The sequence below is a fragment of the Conger conger genome, chromosome 12, assembly GCF_963514075.1.
Source record: "Conger conger chromosome 12, fConCon1.1, whole genome shotgun sequence".
Taxonomy (NCBI): Eukaryota; Metazoa; Chordata; class Actinopteri; order Anguilliformes; family Congridae; genus Conger; species Conger conger.
The window spans coordinates 20,186,188-20,200,714 of record NC_083771.1 but is presented as its reverse complement, the minus strand read 5'-3'; the positions used below and the strand labels follow the sequence as shown (position 1 = coordinate 20,200,714).

General features: G+C 46.3%; 1 protein-coding gene across 5 annotated transcripts in view; it reads left to right on the top strand.

The window, feature by feature from the left end:
• kif2a (kinesin family member 2a) overlaps positions 1–14,029 on the top strand; it is a 40,582-nt gene extending 26,553 nt beyond the window's left edge. For 4 of the 5 annotated variants that reach the window (XM_061263374.1, XM_061263376.1, XM_061263378.1 and 1 more), the window contains exons 6-21: positions 1–78; positions 1,281–1,376; positions 1,587–1,641; positions 3,031–3,193; positions 3,623–3,713; positions 4,070–4,133; positions 4,727–4,818; positions 5,802–5,944; positions 6,571–6,775; positions 7,296–7,406; positions 8,006–8,073; positions 8,950–9,063; positions 10,322–10,469; positions 11,606–11,707; positions 12,509–12,644; positions 13,358–14,029. The exon at positions 1–78 is cut by the window's left edge and continues 23 nt beyond it. In XM_061263374.1, coding sequence (XP_061119358.1) covers positions 1–78; positions 1,281–1,376; positions 1,587–1,641; positions 3,031–3,193; positions 3,623–3,713; positions 4,070–4,133; positions 4,727–4,818; positions 5,802–5,944; positions 6,571–6,775; positions 7,296–7,406; positions 8,006–8,073; positions 8,950–9,063; positions 10,322–10,469; positions 11,606–11,707; positions 12,509–12,644; positions 13,358–13,443 — 1,752 coding nt within the window. In that variant the 3' untranslated portion in view covers positions 13,444–14,029. The remainder of the gene's footprint in view (positions 79–1,280; positions 1,377–1,586; positions 1,642–3,030; positions 3,194–3,622; positions 3,714–4,069; positions 4,134–4,726; positions 4,819–5,801; positions 5,945–6,570; positions 6,776–7,295; positions 7,407–8,005; positions 8,074–8,949; positions 9,064–10,321; positions 10,470–11,605; positions 11,708–12,508; positions 12,645–13,357) is intronic. The other variant, XM_061263375.1, reaches the window with a different exon arrangement.
• Positions 14,030–14,527: the final 498 nt, after the last annotated feature.

Genomic DNA, 14,527 nt, shown 5'->3' with positions numbered 1-14,527 from the left:
AAGGAGGTGGAGAAGCTTCAGGAGAAGAGAGAGAGGAGGCGCCTGCAGCAGCAGGAGCTGAGGGAGAAGAGAGCACAGGTGAGTGGGTCACACCTCCCTGCACCTCCTCACACCTCCCTGCACCTCCCCGAAGCTCCCGGCACCTTCCTGTACCTCCCCAAACCTCCTCACACCTCCCCAAAGCTCCTCACACCTCCCTGCACCTCCCTAAAGCTCGCTGCACCCCCTCACACCTCCCCAAAGCTCCCTGCACCTTCTCACACCTCCCTAAAGCTCTCTGCACCCCCTCACACCTCCCCAAACCTCCTCACACCTCCCTGCACCTCCCCAAACCACATCTCGCCAAATCTCCCCAAACCTCCCTGCACCTCCCCAAACCTTCTCATATCTTCCTGCACCTCCCCAAACCTCCCCAATGCTCCTCTCACCTCCCCAAAGCTCCCTGCACCTTCTCATACCTCCCGAAAGCTCCCTGTACCTCCTCATACCTCCCCAAAGCTCCCTGCACCTCCTCATACCTCCCCAAATCTCCTCACACCTCCCTGCACCTCCCCAAACCTCCCCAATGCTCCTCTCACCTCCCCAAAGCTCCCTGCAGTTACATTTTCGTTCTTTTTGTATCTAATTTCCTAAATGTACCCTGGAAGTACAGTAATGTTCTCTGTGGGCACAAATGTGTACTTTTTACAGGCAAAAAATTGACAAATTAATTCTATATTGCTGGCGAAGGGTACAATTTTATGCACCAATAGGGTACCGCCCCAGTGACAAGCATTTGCACCTTTTCGGGTACTTTTCGTACCATTATTTCTGAGAGTGCACCCTGCACTGATTAGATGGATTGAAAAGGGGCGTAACCTTGTCAGGACCCTAGGAGCCCCTACCCTGAGCCAGCCAGAGGAGGACTGGCCTGTCTGATTCCTCCCGAGGGGTTCCTCTGGCTCGCTCTGTGGGGGTTCAGGCTCGGCTATACATTGAGACAGATTCTATGTAAACTCCACTACCTAAATTTTAAAGTTTGATTGGCTCGGGGTGTCTCGGTGGCGCAGCCTGTAGAGCACTGACCGCATGCTCATTGCGAGCCGCGACGTTGGCGGTTCGAATCCGACCGTCTGACATTTGTTGCATGTCTTTCCCTCTCTCGCTCCCATTCTTCCTGTCGCTCTATACTATACTGTCCAATAAAGCTGAAAAAGGGCCTAAAAAATATAAATAAATAAAAATAAATAAATAAAAAGTTTGATCGGCCCCGGGTGTCTGTCTCACACTTTCTTTCACAGGACGTGGACGCCACAAACCCCAACTCTGAGATCATGTACATGATCCGGGACTTCAGAGCAAGCCTCGACTACCGGCCTTTAACCACTGCTGATCTGGTGAGTGGGGGTCACCAGTCATGATAAAAATGGTGCCAGCCAGACGGTCTGTGACACCAGGTACTTATTTTATACACGTGTTGTTCTGCTTAATATTGATTGCTACATGGATTGTCTTGCAGTCAAATCATATTTCCGAACATAAAAGTGGCAGATGTGTTTTGATGTTGTTTTGCAGTGTTAACCGAGCGTGTGTGATTGAATCCGCAGATTGAGGAGCACAGGATATGCGTGTGTGTCAGAAAACGCCCTCTGAATAAAAAAGGTGAAGCAAGCACATGGCTGTACCACAGCTCCCAGCATTAAACCACACTGTGTCATCACAAACCACAGCTCCCAGCATTAAACCACACTGTGTCATCACAAACCACAGCTCCCAGCATTAAACCACACTGTGTCATCACAAACCACAGCTCCCAGCATTAAACCACACTGTGTCATCACAAACCACAGCTCCCAGCATTAAACCACACTGTGTCATCACAAACCACAGCTCCCAGCATTAAACCACACTGTGTCATCACAAACCACAGCTCCCAGCATTAAACCACACTGTGTCATCACAAACCACAGCTCCCAGCATTAAACCACACTGTGTCATCACAAACCACAGCTCCCAGCATTAAACCACACTGTGTCATCACAAACCACAGCTCCCAGCATTAAACCACACTGTGTCATCACAAACCACAGCTCCCGGCATTAAACCACACTGTATCATCACAAACCACAGCTCTGACAATTAATCCACACTGTCATCACAAACCCCTTAACTTAGCACACCTCCCAATTTTACATCACACTCTCCGTTCCCTCTTTTTGATGTGCTTTGTGCGGAACTGCTAGTCCTGCTACTGTAATCAAAACAATTTGTATCCAAGTTACTTCATCAGTATAATCATAAAATATTCATTTAAAGAAATTCATAATTTATTTTTTAATGTGCACCAAGAATTGGCAGATAATGAACCATACGTCAAGTTAACAAATTCTGCATACAGTAGTGTGCAAAAATCTGGGCACCCCTGGTCAAAAAGCCTTTTACAATTAATATCTAAGTGAACAGAAGTGAACCTGACCTCTAAATGGTACAACATTAACATGACACGTTTAGATTTGCACAGACCCAGAGCACCCGGCTCTACCCCCTTGGTGCAGGGGGCTGTGTACCAGTTCGGGGCTGACTTTGAGTAGCTGCTGCCTGGGTTCAATGGGCTGAGTCCAGGGGATGAGCTGGGAGAAAGCAGGGCAGATGGGTGTTATCGGGATTAAACCAGCCTGTGGGGGTCTGATTAATGCCCCTGAGTGAGCCCCCCTTTGGCGCAGTGGGGCAGCTCTGTCTTTAACACGAGGCTCAGCCAGGCCCTCAGGAGGGGGTAGAACACGGGAATGGTCCGAACACGCCCCCCATATGGCCCCCACATGTCTGCCCATACTGAAGCCTGTTTCCTGGTTTGAGGGGTTTTTGTCACCACAGCCTGCTGGGAAATATAGTTCCAAAAAAATGTGTTAAAAGAAAAAAAAAAAAAAAAAAAAGTCTGCCTTAAGAAGAGTAACTGTACTCACTATTTCAGCTTGGATCCACCTGCGGCACAATGTACTACATAAGACTGAACCGTAATAATACTCCCCCCTCCCAACTAACGCTTTTCAGAGCTGGCCATGAAGGACCTTGATGTGATCACCATCCCCAGTAAAGACGTGGTCATGGTCCACGAGCCCAAACAGAAGGTGGACCTCACCAGGTACCTGGAGAACCAGACCTTCCGATTCGACTACGCCTTCGACGACTCCACCACCAATGAAATGGTTTACAGGTGAATTTGACACTAATTTCAAGTTTCAAGCTTCACAATTGATGTAAATGTATTTATTTAATAAATACTAGAATATATTTTTATGTCGTTAAAGATGAGAAGGTTTTGGATTGTCATTACTTTTTTTACCAGAATAAAACTGGAGCAGTTTAGAATGATAGTCTGTGAGCTTGTTTAGAATGATAGTCTGTGAGCTTGTTTAGAATGATAGCCTGTGAGCTTGTTTAGAATGATAGCCTGTGAGCTTGTTTAGAATGATAGTCTGTGAGCTTGTTTAGAATGTGAGCTTGCTCATAAGTGTTTCACTGCTGTCTGATGTGAATGAAAGGGTCCACCCCAGAGGGTGCTGGGATATCATCTCTCTGTGCTCACCCCCCCCCCCCCCCCGGAGCTCAAAAACAAGACCTATCTGAACCGGTCTGTCCGCAGGTTCACCGCCCGGCCGCTGGTGGAGACCATATTTGAGCGGGGAATGGCCACCTGCTTCGCTTACGGACAGACAGGGAGCGGCAAAACGCACGTGAGCATCACGTCTGCCCATTCTGTCCAGGGCTGACATGTTTCTTCTGCTGCCTAAATGTTTGCTGGTTCAATCAAAGATGGATTTAGACTGATGTAGATTGTTTGAAGGAAAAGGGGTATAGTGTTTTTAAAAGCTTCAGTAAATCTTTAGAAGCCTGATTCTCTGACTGCTAGCATTTACAGTGTTACAGAACTTTCTAGTGAAATTATTAAACTGAGATTTTTGTTCCTTTAATGTGCATTGTGTTTGTAGTTTTGTGCCTTATATTGCACTTTGATTTTATGCCTATTTATGTCTGTCAAGCACGTTGAAAAGTTTTGATGTGAAATGTTTGATACTTTCCTTTCTTTCAGACAATGGGGGGAGATTTTTCTGGGAAGAACCAGGACTGTTCTAAAGGAGTCTACGCATTAGCTGGTACAGTAACTGGAAATGTATTCTGCAGACTCATCCATGTGAGAATTGACGTGTGCTACATTTAGCCTTCTATCAGGCACTCTTATCCCAGAGTGACTTCCCGGAAGATTGTTTTACATGTAATCAATTTATTAGATCTATATTTACTGAAGGGCGCAATGACGGAGGTGCCCCACCTGCCAATCAAAGTGTCACAAAGTGTTTCTGACATTGCCTGCCTGTAATGTGCATTCAAATGTTCCATGTAAAAAAAATAAGTAAATACTTCCAGAAAAATCTTTTTCAGAAAGTAACAGGCAGGGGGTTGAAATAAAAGGGGGGGGGAAAGAACAACAACTACTGAAATGGAAGAGAGGATGTTTATTGTTTATCAAATCAAAACTGAAACGAAATGGTAAAATACACTGTTGCTTGAATTGACTGAGTGACCTTGATGATTTTATGTGCAATTATAGGCTTTAAATGGCAATGTGTTGCCTTTTTGCAATTCAGAGGTTGCTGTTCCTTCTCTTTCAGTTAATTAGTACTGGAGTAGTGTGCTCTGTATACATGCCCAAATTGCTCATCTTGACTAAAACTCTCTATCCTTTTAGCTCGGGATGTTTTCCTCATGTTGAAGAAGCCAAACTACAAGAAGTTAGATCTGCAGGTGTATGCAACCTTCTTTGAAATCTACAGTGGAAAGGCAAGTGCACAAAATGTTTGATTTATTAAGCTCCTGAAGATGTAGACCCATTTAAATAAATGTATGAATGTGGTAATGTGATTGGGGGAAGGAGTTTTACAGAGCAGAATTTACTGCAGTGTGATTGGATGACAGAGATTGAGAGAGCACAATTTACTGCAATGTGATTGGGTGCGGGTATTTGAGAGCAGAATATACTGCACTGTGATTGGGTGAGCAGAATGTACTGCACTGTGATTGGGTGAGGGTGTTTGAGAGCAGAATGTACTGCACTGTGATTGGGTGAGGGTGTTTGAGAGAGCAGAATTTACTGCAGTGTGATTGGGTGAGGGTGTTTTAGAGCAGAATGTACTTCACTGTGATTGGGTGAGGGTGTTTGAGAGAGCATAATTTACTGCAGTGTGATTGGGTGCGGGTGTTTTAGAGCAGAATTTGCTCCAGTGTGATTGGGTGAGGGTGTTTGGGAGCAGAATATACTGCAGTGTGATTGGGTAAGGGTGTTTGAGAGCAGAATTTACTGCAGTGTGATTGGGTGAGGGTGTTTGAGAGCAGAATTTGCTGCAGTGTGATTGGGTGAGGGTGTTTGAGAGCCGAATGTCCTGCAGTGTGATTGGGTGAGGGTGATTGAGAGCAGAATTTGCTGCAGTGTGATTGGGTGAGGGTGTTTGAGAGCAGAATTTGCTGCAGTGTGATTGGGTGCGGGAGTGTGAGAGAGTAGAATTTGCTGCAGTGTGATTGGGTGCGGGTGTTTGAGAGCAGAATGTACTGCACTGTGATTGGGTGAGGGTGATTGATTTTGAAGTCCCTCCAGGGCTAGAGCCAGGTCCACTTCACTTCAGGGAATGATTTGAAATTCAGTTCAGGAATTGAAAAAAAAAAAAAAAAACCTCATTCTGTGGGGATTTTTTCTGGCCAGTGTATTGGATTTCAGTTCCTTCTCTGAACTTGAATTGGAACTGACCCCCAAAACCCTTCGGTTGCAGGTGTTCGACCTGCTGAACCGGAAGGCCAAGCTGCGGGTTCTGGAGGACGGGAAGCAGCAGGTCCAGGTCGTGGGGCTGCAGGAGCGAGAGGTCAAATGCACAGAGGACGTCCTGAAGCTCATCGAAGTAGGAAACAGCTGCAGGTAATCGAGGGAGAGAAAAATCGAAATAAAAGTTTCTAATTTCCCCTCTGTGTTTAATTGCTCACCTCACCATACATATTTTGTACTCAGCACTATTGTGTAATTAAATCAGTGTGGTTTAATTAAGCAATAACTCACAAATTTTATTGTCTGCAAGTTAGGCTGAACAGCGCCCCTTAGCTGTGATGAAATTTGTATGTATCATGTCCTGGAGTGAGTTTTTGCTTTTATATTTTTTTGTTAACAATTTCATTGCAAGAAAAATGTAAAAGAAAATATTTCCTGCTGCTGGTAGATAGTGCCAGGCGGTTGCTATGTAACGTTAGTAAACTAATGTTGTTCTGCCAAATTATTGAGCTAGCTTCTGTGAGCAAGCAACAAGAGTTTATGCCTTTTTATGTTTCACATATTGCAAACTCTCTTCCAGGTTTTAGGACTACAAACGCTAGCAGTATTGGTTGGAGTGCCATCTGTCTTTTATGGCACCCAGTGCTCCCATCTCCTGTAATTTGGGCACTGTACAGTTAGGAAGTGGAGAGCGGTGTCCAGGCATTGTTGTCTGTAAGATGGGGCCTCCCCTTACAAGCCCATTGTCATAAGTTTGTGTTTTCCCTGTCGCCGGGCAGAACGTCGGGCCAGACCTCGGCCAACGCGCACTCGTCCCGCAGCCACGCCGTGTTCCAGATCATTCTGCGGAGGAAGGGGAAGATGCACGGGAAGTTCTCGCTCATCGACCTGGCGGGGAACGAGCGCGGGGCCGACACCTCCAGCGCCGACCGCCAGACCCGCCTGGAGGGCGCCGAGATCAACAAGAGCCTGCTGGCGCTCAAGGTCGACTCCTCACCCTGACCAAGCATCTCTACATCTCTCTGTCAAATTTAACATTCAGAAGTGCTGGTGCATTAACACTTTTTATTCATTTAATTTCTTTTAACTAAATCGAAAAAGTAAAATTGTCCATCCATCCATCCATTATCTGAACCCGCTTATCCTGAACAGGGTCGCAGGGGGGCTGGAGCCTATCCCAGCATACATTGGGTGAAAGGCAGGAATACACCCTGGACAGGTTGCCAGTCCATCGCAGGGCACACACACCATTCACTCACACACTCATACCCACGGGCAATTTAGACTCCAATCAGCCTAACCTGCATGTCTTTGGACTGTGGGAGGAAACCGGAGTACCCGGAGGAAACCCACTCAGACACGGGGAGAACATGCAAAATCATGAAATGTGTGCGGTCTCAAACCTAACGCAAAAGAGAACAATGTGAAAATGGGCTAAATGCGAGCAGCACGTTGAATTGTCGGCGCTTTGAGTCGAAATCTTATTTTAATGTTTGACCTGCAGGAGTGTATCCGAGCCCTGGGCCGAAACAAGCCTCACACGCCCTTTAGAGCCAGCAAGCTCACCCAGGTCCTGCGTGACTCCTTCATCGGAGAGAACTCCAGAACCTGTATGGTAAGGCATCTCAGAAGTACTCATAACGGCATAAAGTCTTTTTCTTCTTATCACATGAAAATATCCCATTGGTGCAGTGTTAGGTCCCCCCCTGACCCTTATTATTAAGTTCCTCTCCACTCTTTTATTTTCATATAAATGCTTTAACTGGATTCGATGTTTTCACACAAGTGAGTTTAATGACCAATGTAAGAGAGAGAGAGAGAGAGAGAGAGTTACAAGATAAAGTTAGGCTGTACAGCATGGTGAATGCAGTCCTGGCTACAGGGCTGTTGTTTGCCTCATGCTGACTAGTCATGATGCAGCATGTCATCGTGCCATAGAGCTTTTAATGGAACAATACATAGGAACGGTACACTGATGAAACAATATTATTTGTTCTGTAATATTTTTTGTAAGTTTCGGTTTGTGCGCAGAGAGTTACTGTTTGTGGCTGTTTGAGTAACTGTTGCTGTATTGGATTTATAATCGCTGTGTAACGCAGTCTCAGCCAATCAACATCCAGGATGGAAACAGCCCGTTTTATAATACAGATCACAGGAATTGTAAGTGGGCTTTTTGGAATGTTGGCCTAAACCTTGTCTTTCCCTGCTGGACAGATTGCCACCATCTCCCCTGGAATGGCATCATGTGAGAACACGCTAAACACGCTGAGATACGCTAACAGGTGGGTGGAGCTCTGAGCTCTTAATGCTCCTCAGGTGTGTATGAGAATGTGGCTTTCTGGAAAACAGGAATCTTACTGCTCTGCCCTATACGCCCCCCACCCCTTCCTTGTTGATAGATCATTTTCAAATCTCTTACCCAAGGTCTACTGGAATTTACCCCCTTATTAACCATAGTGTGATAAATAAAACCCGAAAACTGAGCAAATACAGGAAAAGTATGTTGTCCTCACAAAATGCAGATGTATAAGGAAATTCTATTAATGTATTTATTAATTCTTGACACATTTTTATGTAATTGTTAAAATTACAAGGCAAGCTTGTGTGAGTGCACCTGTAAACATAAGAAGGAAGGGCATGCTTTGTTCAGCCTGAAGACCGTCCCTCTTCTTCCCAGTCCCTCGCTACAGTTTATCTTTCTTCTGTGTGGGTCTCCTCCAGTTTGTCCTGTTGAGTGTCCCTTTGAGTAATTATCTTTAAACTGTGGTGCCCTGCTTTGTCTTGTGCCCTTTGAAGCAGGTGCTAAGCTTGCCTTTTAAATGCTACCGAGATCTTTTCACTACAAATATCTGCCATTTACCCAACCGTTATGATCTTAAATGTACATTGACATTGATGAGACCTTTTCCTGGAAGAGTGGGTAATTGTAGGAAGAGTGGGTAATTATTTGAGGGATCCCCAGGGAGGGTCCCTAGCTGGCCGGGCTAAGCACACACTGACAATGCCCCTGAAAGCCGTAGATTTCTAAATGTTTTGGTCGGCCGTTTGTGGGTTTTGGTAGGAGAGTGTTTGCTGGAGGATTGTGGGGGATGGCGTGGCCCTGTCCTGACTGCTCCCTCTCCCTCTCTGTCCCGCCGGCTCTCCGTCCTGTCCTCCAGGGTAAAGGAGTTTGGAATAAGTCCGTCGGACATTCCCTTCTCCCAGAGCGCGGGCGGCCGCTCTGACCTGTCGCCCACCTATGAGTACGATGACTTTGCCACCTCGCCCAGCAGGTCTACTTCTCCTCCGCTCCGCTCCAGACCGCTCGCCTCCCGCCCGCCTCCCTCCCCCCGCCCCGCCCCATTCCGTCATCCTCATTTATCCAGGGTCATGCGTTTCGGTTTCCGTTCCTTGAGTTTCCATCGTTTTTTTTTTGTTTTTTTTGTTGTTTTGTTGCTTTGTTTTTTTTATACGAGGGGAATTCTGCTTGGGAAAGCCGGAATTCCGTGTCTTTCTCCTGCCTTTAAAACGGCAGCTGTGCTCAAGTCCTGCTGCGTTGCGTGTCTGTAAACGAACGCAGCGCTCCCAAACTGAAGAACGTCCCCAGTGCAGCTGCGTCAGACAGAACAGCACGCTTCACTGCCAGTCACTCGGGCTATACAGCATGAGCCCTGTGCCACCCACATCGTCCACATCGCAAGGCAGCAATTGGCTCAGCCTCGCCAGAGAATGATGGGCTGTAAGCCGGCATTCCTTTGGTCTCATCGCTCTCTAGCGGCCACTCCTGGTGAGACCAGGCACCTGCGGATGCACCAACTGGGAATACGCTGACCACGTTACCCTGCAGCGACATGGGCAGTGTGTGATTGGTGGTGCGTTTGCAGTGTGTGGGGAAAAGGCGGGAGTAGGCGATTGCCGTGTCTGCCATCTCCACCTGATGTCAGCAGGACCATTTGGCTTTTGGGGATGAGGGGGGATAGGAAAATTGGGGGGACAATCTGGGATTTTGAGCTCATTTCCTGCTGTGAGCTGGCCTGCCCCCAGCCCATCCACACGGTATAAAGATCAGTGGGCCTTTGCCTCTCAGTGACGAGGATGCTTTGAGGACGTTCTGAAGGTTTCTCCATTGTAAGGGGTGGGGAAAGGCATGGGATTGTGAGTTCTGGTGGACTTCCCCTGCGTTTGAACATTTCCATGTTTCTGTGCAGCATTACCGACGCACTGCATGCAGTGTTTACCCCCTTCATCTGCTCCTGCATCAGTGCTCCTGCTTTGTGTCCTGGTCTTCATGTAAAGAGATACCACGGGTGACAGCATGTGAATATTTACAGGGGGAAACCTGTTTATATGTTATACATATGCTAAGATGACAAACTAATTTGACGTAATGCTTCTTGCAAATCAACCTGATATCAGAATATTGTGATCCCTTCAGTTTAGTGCTGTAATGTTTAAATACGGGTGAATTTATGTGATGGGAACTGGACGTTCAGCAGCAGTTGAGGCTAGCAGGACTCCCGCGGCGCTAACATGCTACCTCCCCACCCTCAGAGTGAAGGAGCTCACGGTGGACCCCAGCGTGGTCCTGGATGGGCGTGCCAACATCCACGGCATGACCCAGCTGGACGTGCTGGAGGCCCAGTGGGGGATGGGCAGCTCCCCACAGCGCGACGACCTGAAGCTGCTCTGTGAACAGAACGTAAGGCCCCCCTCCAAACCCACAACCCCTCCTTCCACTTTCCGCGGGCTGCCATTGGAGTCGGTGCACTATGGAGCCCGGCTTTTTTCAGCCTGGAGCCAAAATGGCGGCTTGTCTTCTTCACAGTTTTTTTTCTTAAATTGATTTGTCCGTTCAGAATTTTGATATGGGTCCGATATCTACTAAAAAATACTGTGACTGCGGCCAGGCATGTCAGTGACAGGTGATGGATGGTGTGGGCAACGGTGTGTTGGTAACGGAGTTCATAACAGTGTACGGGTGCACGTGTAGCACTTAGCAGTATGTGTGCAGGCATCAGGGATGGGTACCTGATAGCATTCCCCTTCAGTGCAGTCTGTAAGTATTTGGACAGTGGTGCAATTTCTGTTCTTTTGGCTCTGCACTCTTGGCACATTGAATTTGAACTGCGGCTGTGAATACGAGGTTAGAGTACTGGCTGCCACCTTTAATTTGAGGGTATTTACATCCATGTCGGGTGATCCACGTGTAAGGAATTAGATTTAGTCGCAGGGAGGAAAACAAATTTAACTGACTCCAATATCTTCAAATCCTGTAATGTGGAGACTTAGTACCAGGAGTCTGTGAAGCAGATTCTCCCTGAGCGACTCTATGGGCTCCCTTAAGTATCATCCTGTCCAAACCTTCCACACCCCACCCTAACCTGCATTTGACCATATAAGGTCTGACCTGGCCAGTGTTCCAGCCCAACTTCCCCTACCCCTATAGCTGATAGCCTGTAGCTGATAGCGTGTAGCTGATAGCCTGTAGCTGATAGCGTGTTGCGGATAGCGTGTAGCTGATAGCCTGTAGCTGATAGTGTGTAGCTGATAGCGTGTAGCTCATAGCCTGTAGCTGATAGCGTGTAGCGGATAGTGTGTAGCGGATAGTGTGTAGCGGATAGCCTGTAGCGGATAGCCTGTAGCGGATAGCGTGTAGCTGATAGCGTGTAGCTGATAGCCTGTAGCTGATAGCCTGTAGCTGATAGCGTGTAGCTGATAGTGTTTAGCTGATAGCCTGTAGCTGATAGTGTTTAGCTGATAGCCTGTAGCTGATAGCGTGTAGCTGATGGGGTGCTTGCGGTTGATAGTGTGGGTGACGCGTGTCTCTCTGCACAGGAAGAGGAAGTCTCCCCGCAGCTCTTCACCTTCCACGAGGCCGTGTCTCAGCTGGTGGAGATGGAGGAGCAGGTGCTGGAGGACCACAGGGCCGTCTTTCAGGTGAACCCCGCAGAGCGCCGATCTCTGCTTATACATCCCCTATACATCCTTATACATCCCCTATACATCCTTATACATCCCCTATACATCCCCTATACATCCCGTATACATCCCCTATACATCCCTTATACATCCCCTATACATCCCCTATACATCCCCTATATATCTCCTATACATCCCCTATACATCCTTATTCATCCCCTATACATCCCCTATATATCTCCTATACATCCCTTATACATCCCCTATACATCCTTATTCATCCCCTATACATCCCCTATACATCCCCTGTACATCCTTATTCATCCCCTATACATCCCCTATACATCCCTTATACATCCCCTATACATCCCTTATATGACCATTAACCCACCTGACCCTGCCCCTACCCTGACACTAAACCTGACCCCAGCCCAAACCCCACCCCTACCCTCTACCCCTGACTCTAAACTTGACCCTGAGGTCAGCCATAACCCCATCTCTAACCCCTGACTCTAAACTTGACCTTGAGCCCAGCCTTAATCCCATCCCTAAACCTGACTCTAACTCAAACCGCTACCCTTCCAACATTAAGAGTCTGTCCTGGGATTTTGCTTTCTTCTCATTTGGTACCATAGCATCGGTAAATAACCTGTAATTTTGTGTTGCGGGTTCAGTGACATCAGCATTGTTTCCTTGATGTGAGATCAAATTTCTACATCTCCATTAAAATAATGGTCTTCCCTTTGGATGCAGCTTCATTTTTAAATGTGTTGAGGAGTGGTTGTGCTGAAAGTGTGGGCTGGGGGCCGGTCTCTGCAGGAGTCCATACGCTGGCTGGAGGATGAGAAGGTTCTGCTGGAGATGACTGAGGAGGTGGATTATGACGTGGAGTCCTACGCCACACAACTGGAGCAAATACTGGATCAGAAGATCGAGATCCTCACCGAGCTGAGAGGTAACAAGCTGGACTCATCCCAGGCTTTGTCCGAGAACAAAGACTGCGTTTGTCTGGGTTTCTATTTTTCTTTTTTCCCTGTTTTTCTCCTTACAAAGACAGCTTGGCTAAGTTAATTAATAACTGAGTCTCACAAAATTTGTGAAGAAAATGTACTGCGTCAAGGGGAAATGTTGATTGGGTACAGGCCTGTTTACGTAAAAATTAAATTGTTGATCTGGTCTTGCTTGCATAGTGGCTGAAATATATCCAATATGAAATGAAAATGGAATATACAAACCAATTTAAGTTTTAGAGTTCTAGTTCATTTGTACAATAGAAATTAGATGCAACTGAACACAACAAATTTTTATTGCAATCTCACTCATTCACCATCTGCTTCATGTCCCACTGTGTACTGGAACTGTACTGTCCAAGATTATTTATTTTCTTTTATTTTTATACTACAGCCGTTGTGTTATAGGCTGAAACGTGTTTTACTCAGACTGATGAAAAGTCTGCACACTGATATGCTCCTTACACACCTTTAGTACAAACGTTTTGATCCCAGCGGATCTTCGTCAGGTCCACCTTAGACCTTAGGATTCCTTCTTTAAATGTATGCGCTTTTCAGCCCGGCATCGTATTAACTGGCCGTGTGTATGACTCGCTAGTCTCCAGTGCTCCGATGAGCATTACCTCATTACCAATCCTCCATTTTGTTTCCCGGACAGATAAAGTGAAGTCGTTTCGTTCTACGCTCCAGGAAGAGGAACAGGCCAGCAAGCAGATCAACCCCAAACGGCCTCGTGCCCTTTAAGCCCGGCGGTCCGGTGGGTAAACGGCCACTAAACCCTTTAATACCGGCCGACCAAACCAGGCCACACCACAAACTCTCTTCAGAGACTATTCCCATCCACAAGATATTTTTGTGTTGTATATGAGAGACCCCCCCCATGGTGTTGAAAAAGTGTTTTTCACCTCTCCCCCCCTGCCTCCACTCCTATATATACATTCAGTAAAAAAAAAAGACTAGAATTCCACTTCTGGTAACCTGTGTTGAACTTGTAATGGTTTTATCACGAGACGTTGGTCGGGCAGGTTTTGAAAAAATGTATGCATGCACAAACCAGCCGATTGTAATTAACCATCCCTATCAGGGTTGGAATTTATTCCATTTTTAGGGAGTTCAGTGAATTAAAATTCAGTTTTTGGACTGAAAAAAATTGTGGTATGAGGAACTGAATTTCGGTGAATTCAGTCGAACCCCTGATCTCCATAGACATGACCGTGTCACCTGTCCATGCTGTAAATAGCCGTTTCTTTAGAGCAAAGCTGCCCTTTATGAAGACACTTTATAAACGGCCAACTGTCTGAATAAAGCAGCGTTAATTGCCCGTGTACAATAGTTTCCTTTGTATCTTCTTGTTTTTACAGCTTGTCTCTAAAGTTCTGTACGTTATCAAGCACTCATTTACTTTTAACATGGTACAAAGTTTTCCCATGCAATTTTACCATTTGAATCACATTTTTGGGGATAGCTTATAATGCAATAGATGTTACTTAGCATGTGGGCCCCACTCATTTTTATGTGATGCAGTGAACATGTAGCAGAGAGTGGTTATCGCTGGTCTCATTCTATTCAAGGAATTATTCTATTTTCTATTCTATTCTATTCCGTGCCTATTCAAGGAACAGACGTATTTCAAATGTAAGCATAAGGGTAGGAAGTATAAATGCCATCATAATTACATTCAGTTCAAATTCTTGAGATCCTACAGGTTGCAAGCCTCACTGTTGCTCTACAAAACCTTGATCATCCTTCATCCCCTAGCAGTATACAACAGTGGCTTTACCACATTTTACCTAGGGGCACTAAAAATAATCACGATTAGACATTTAGA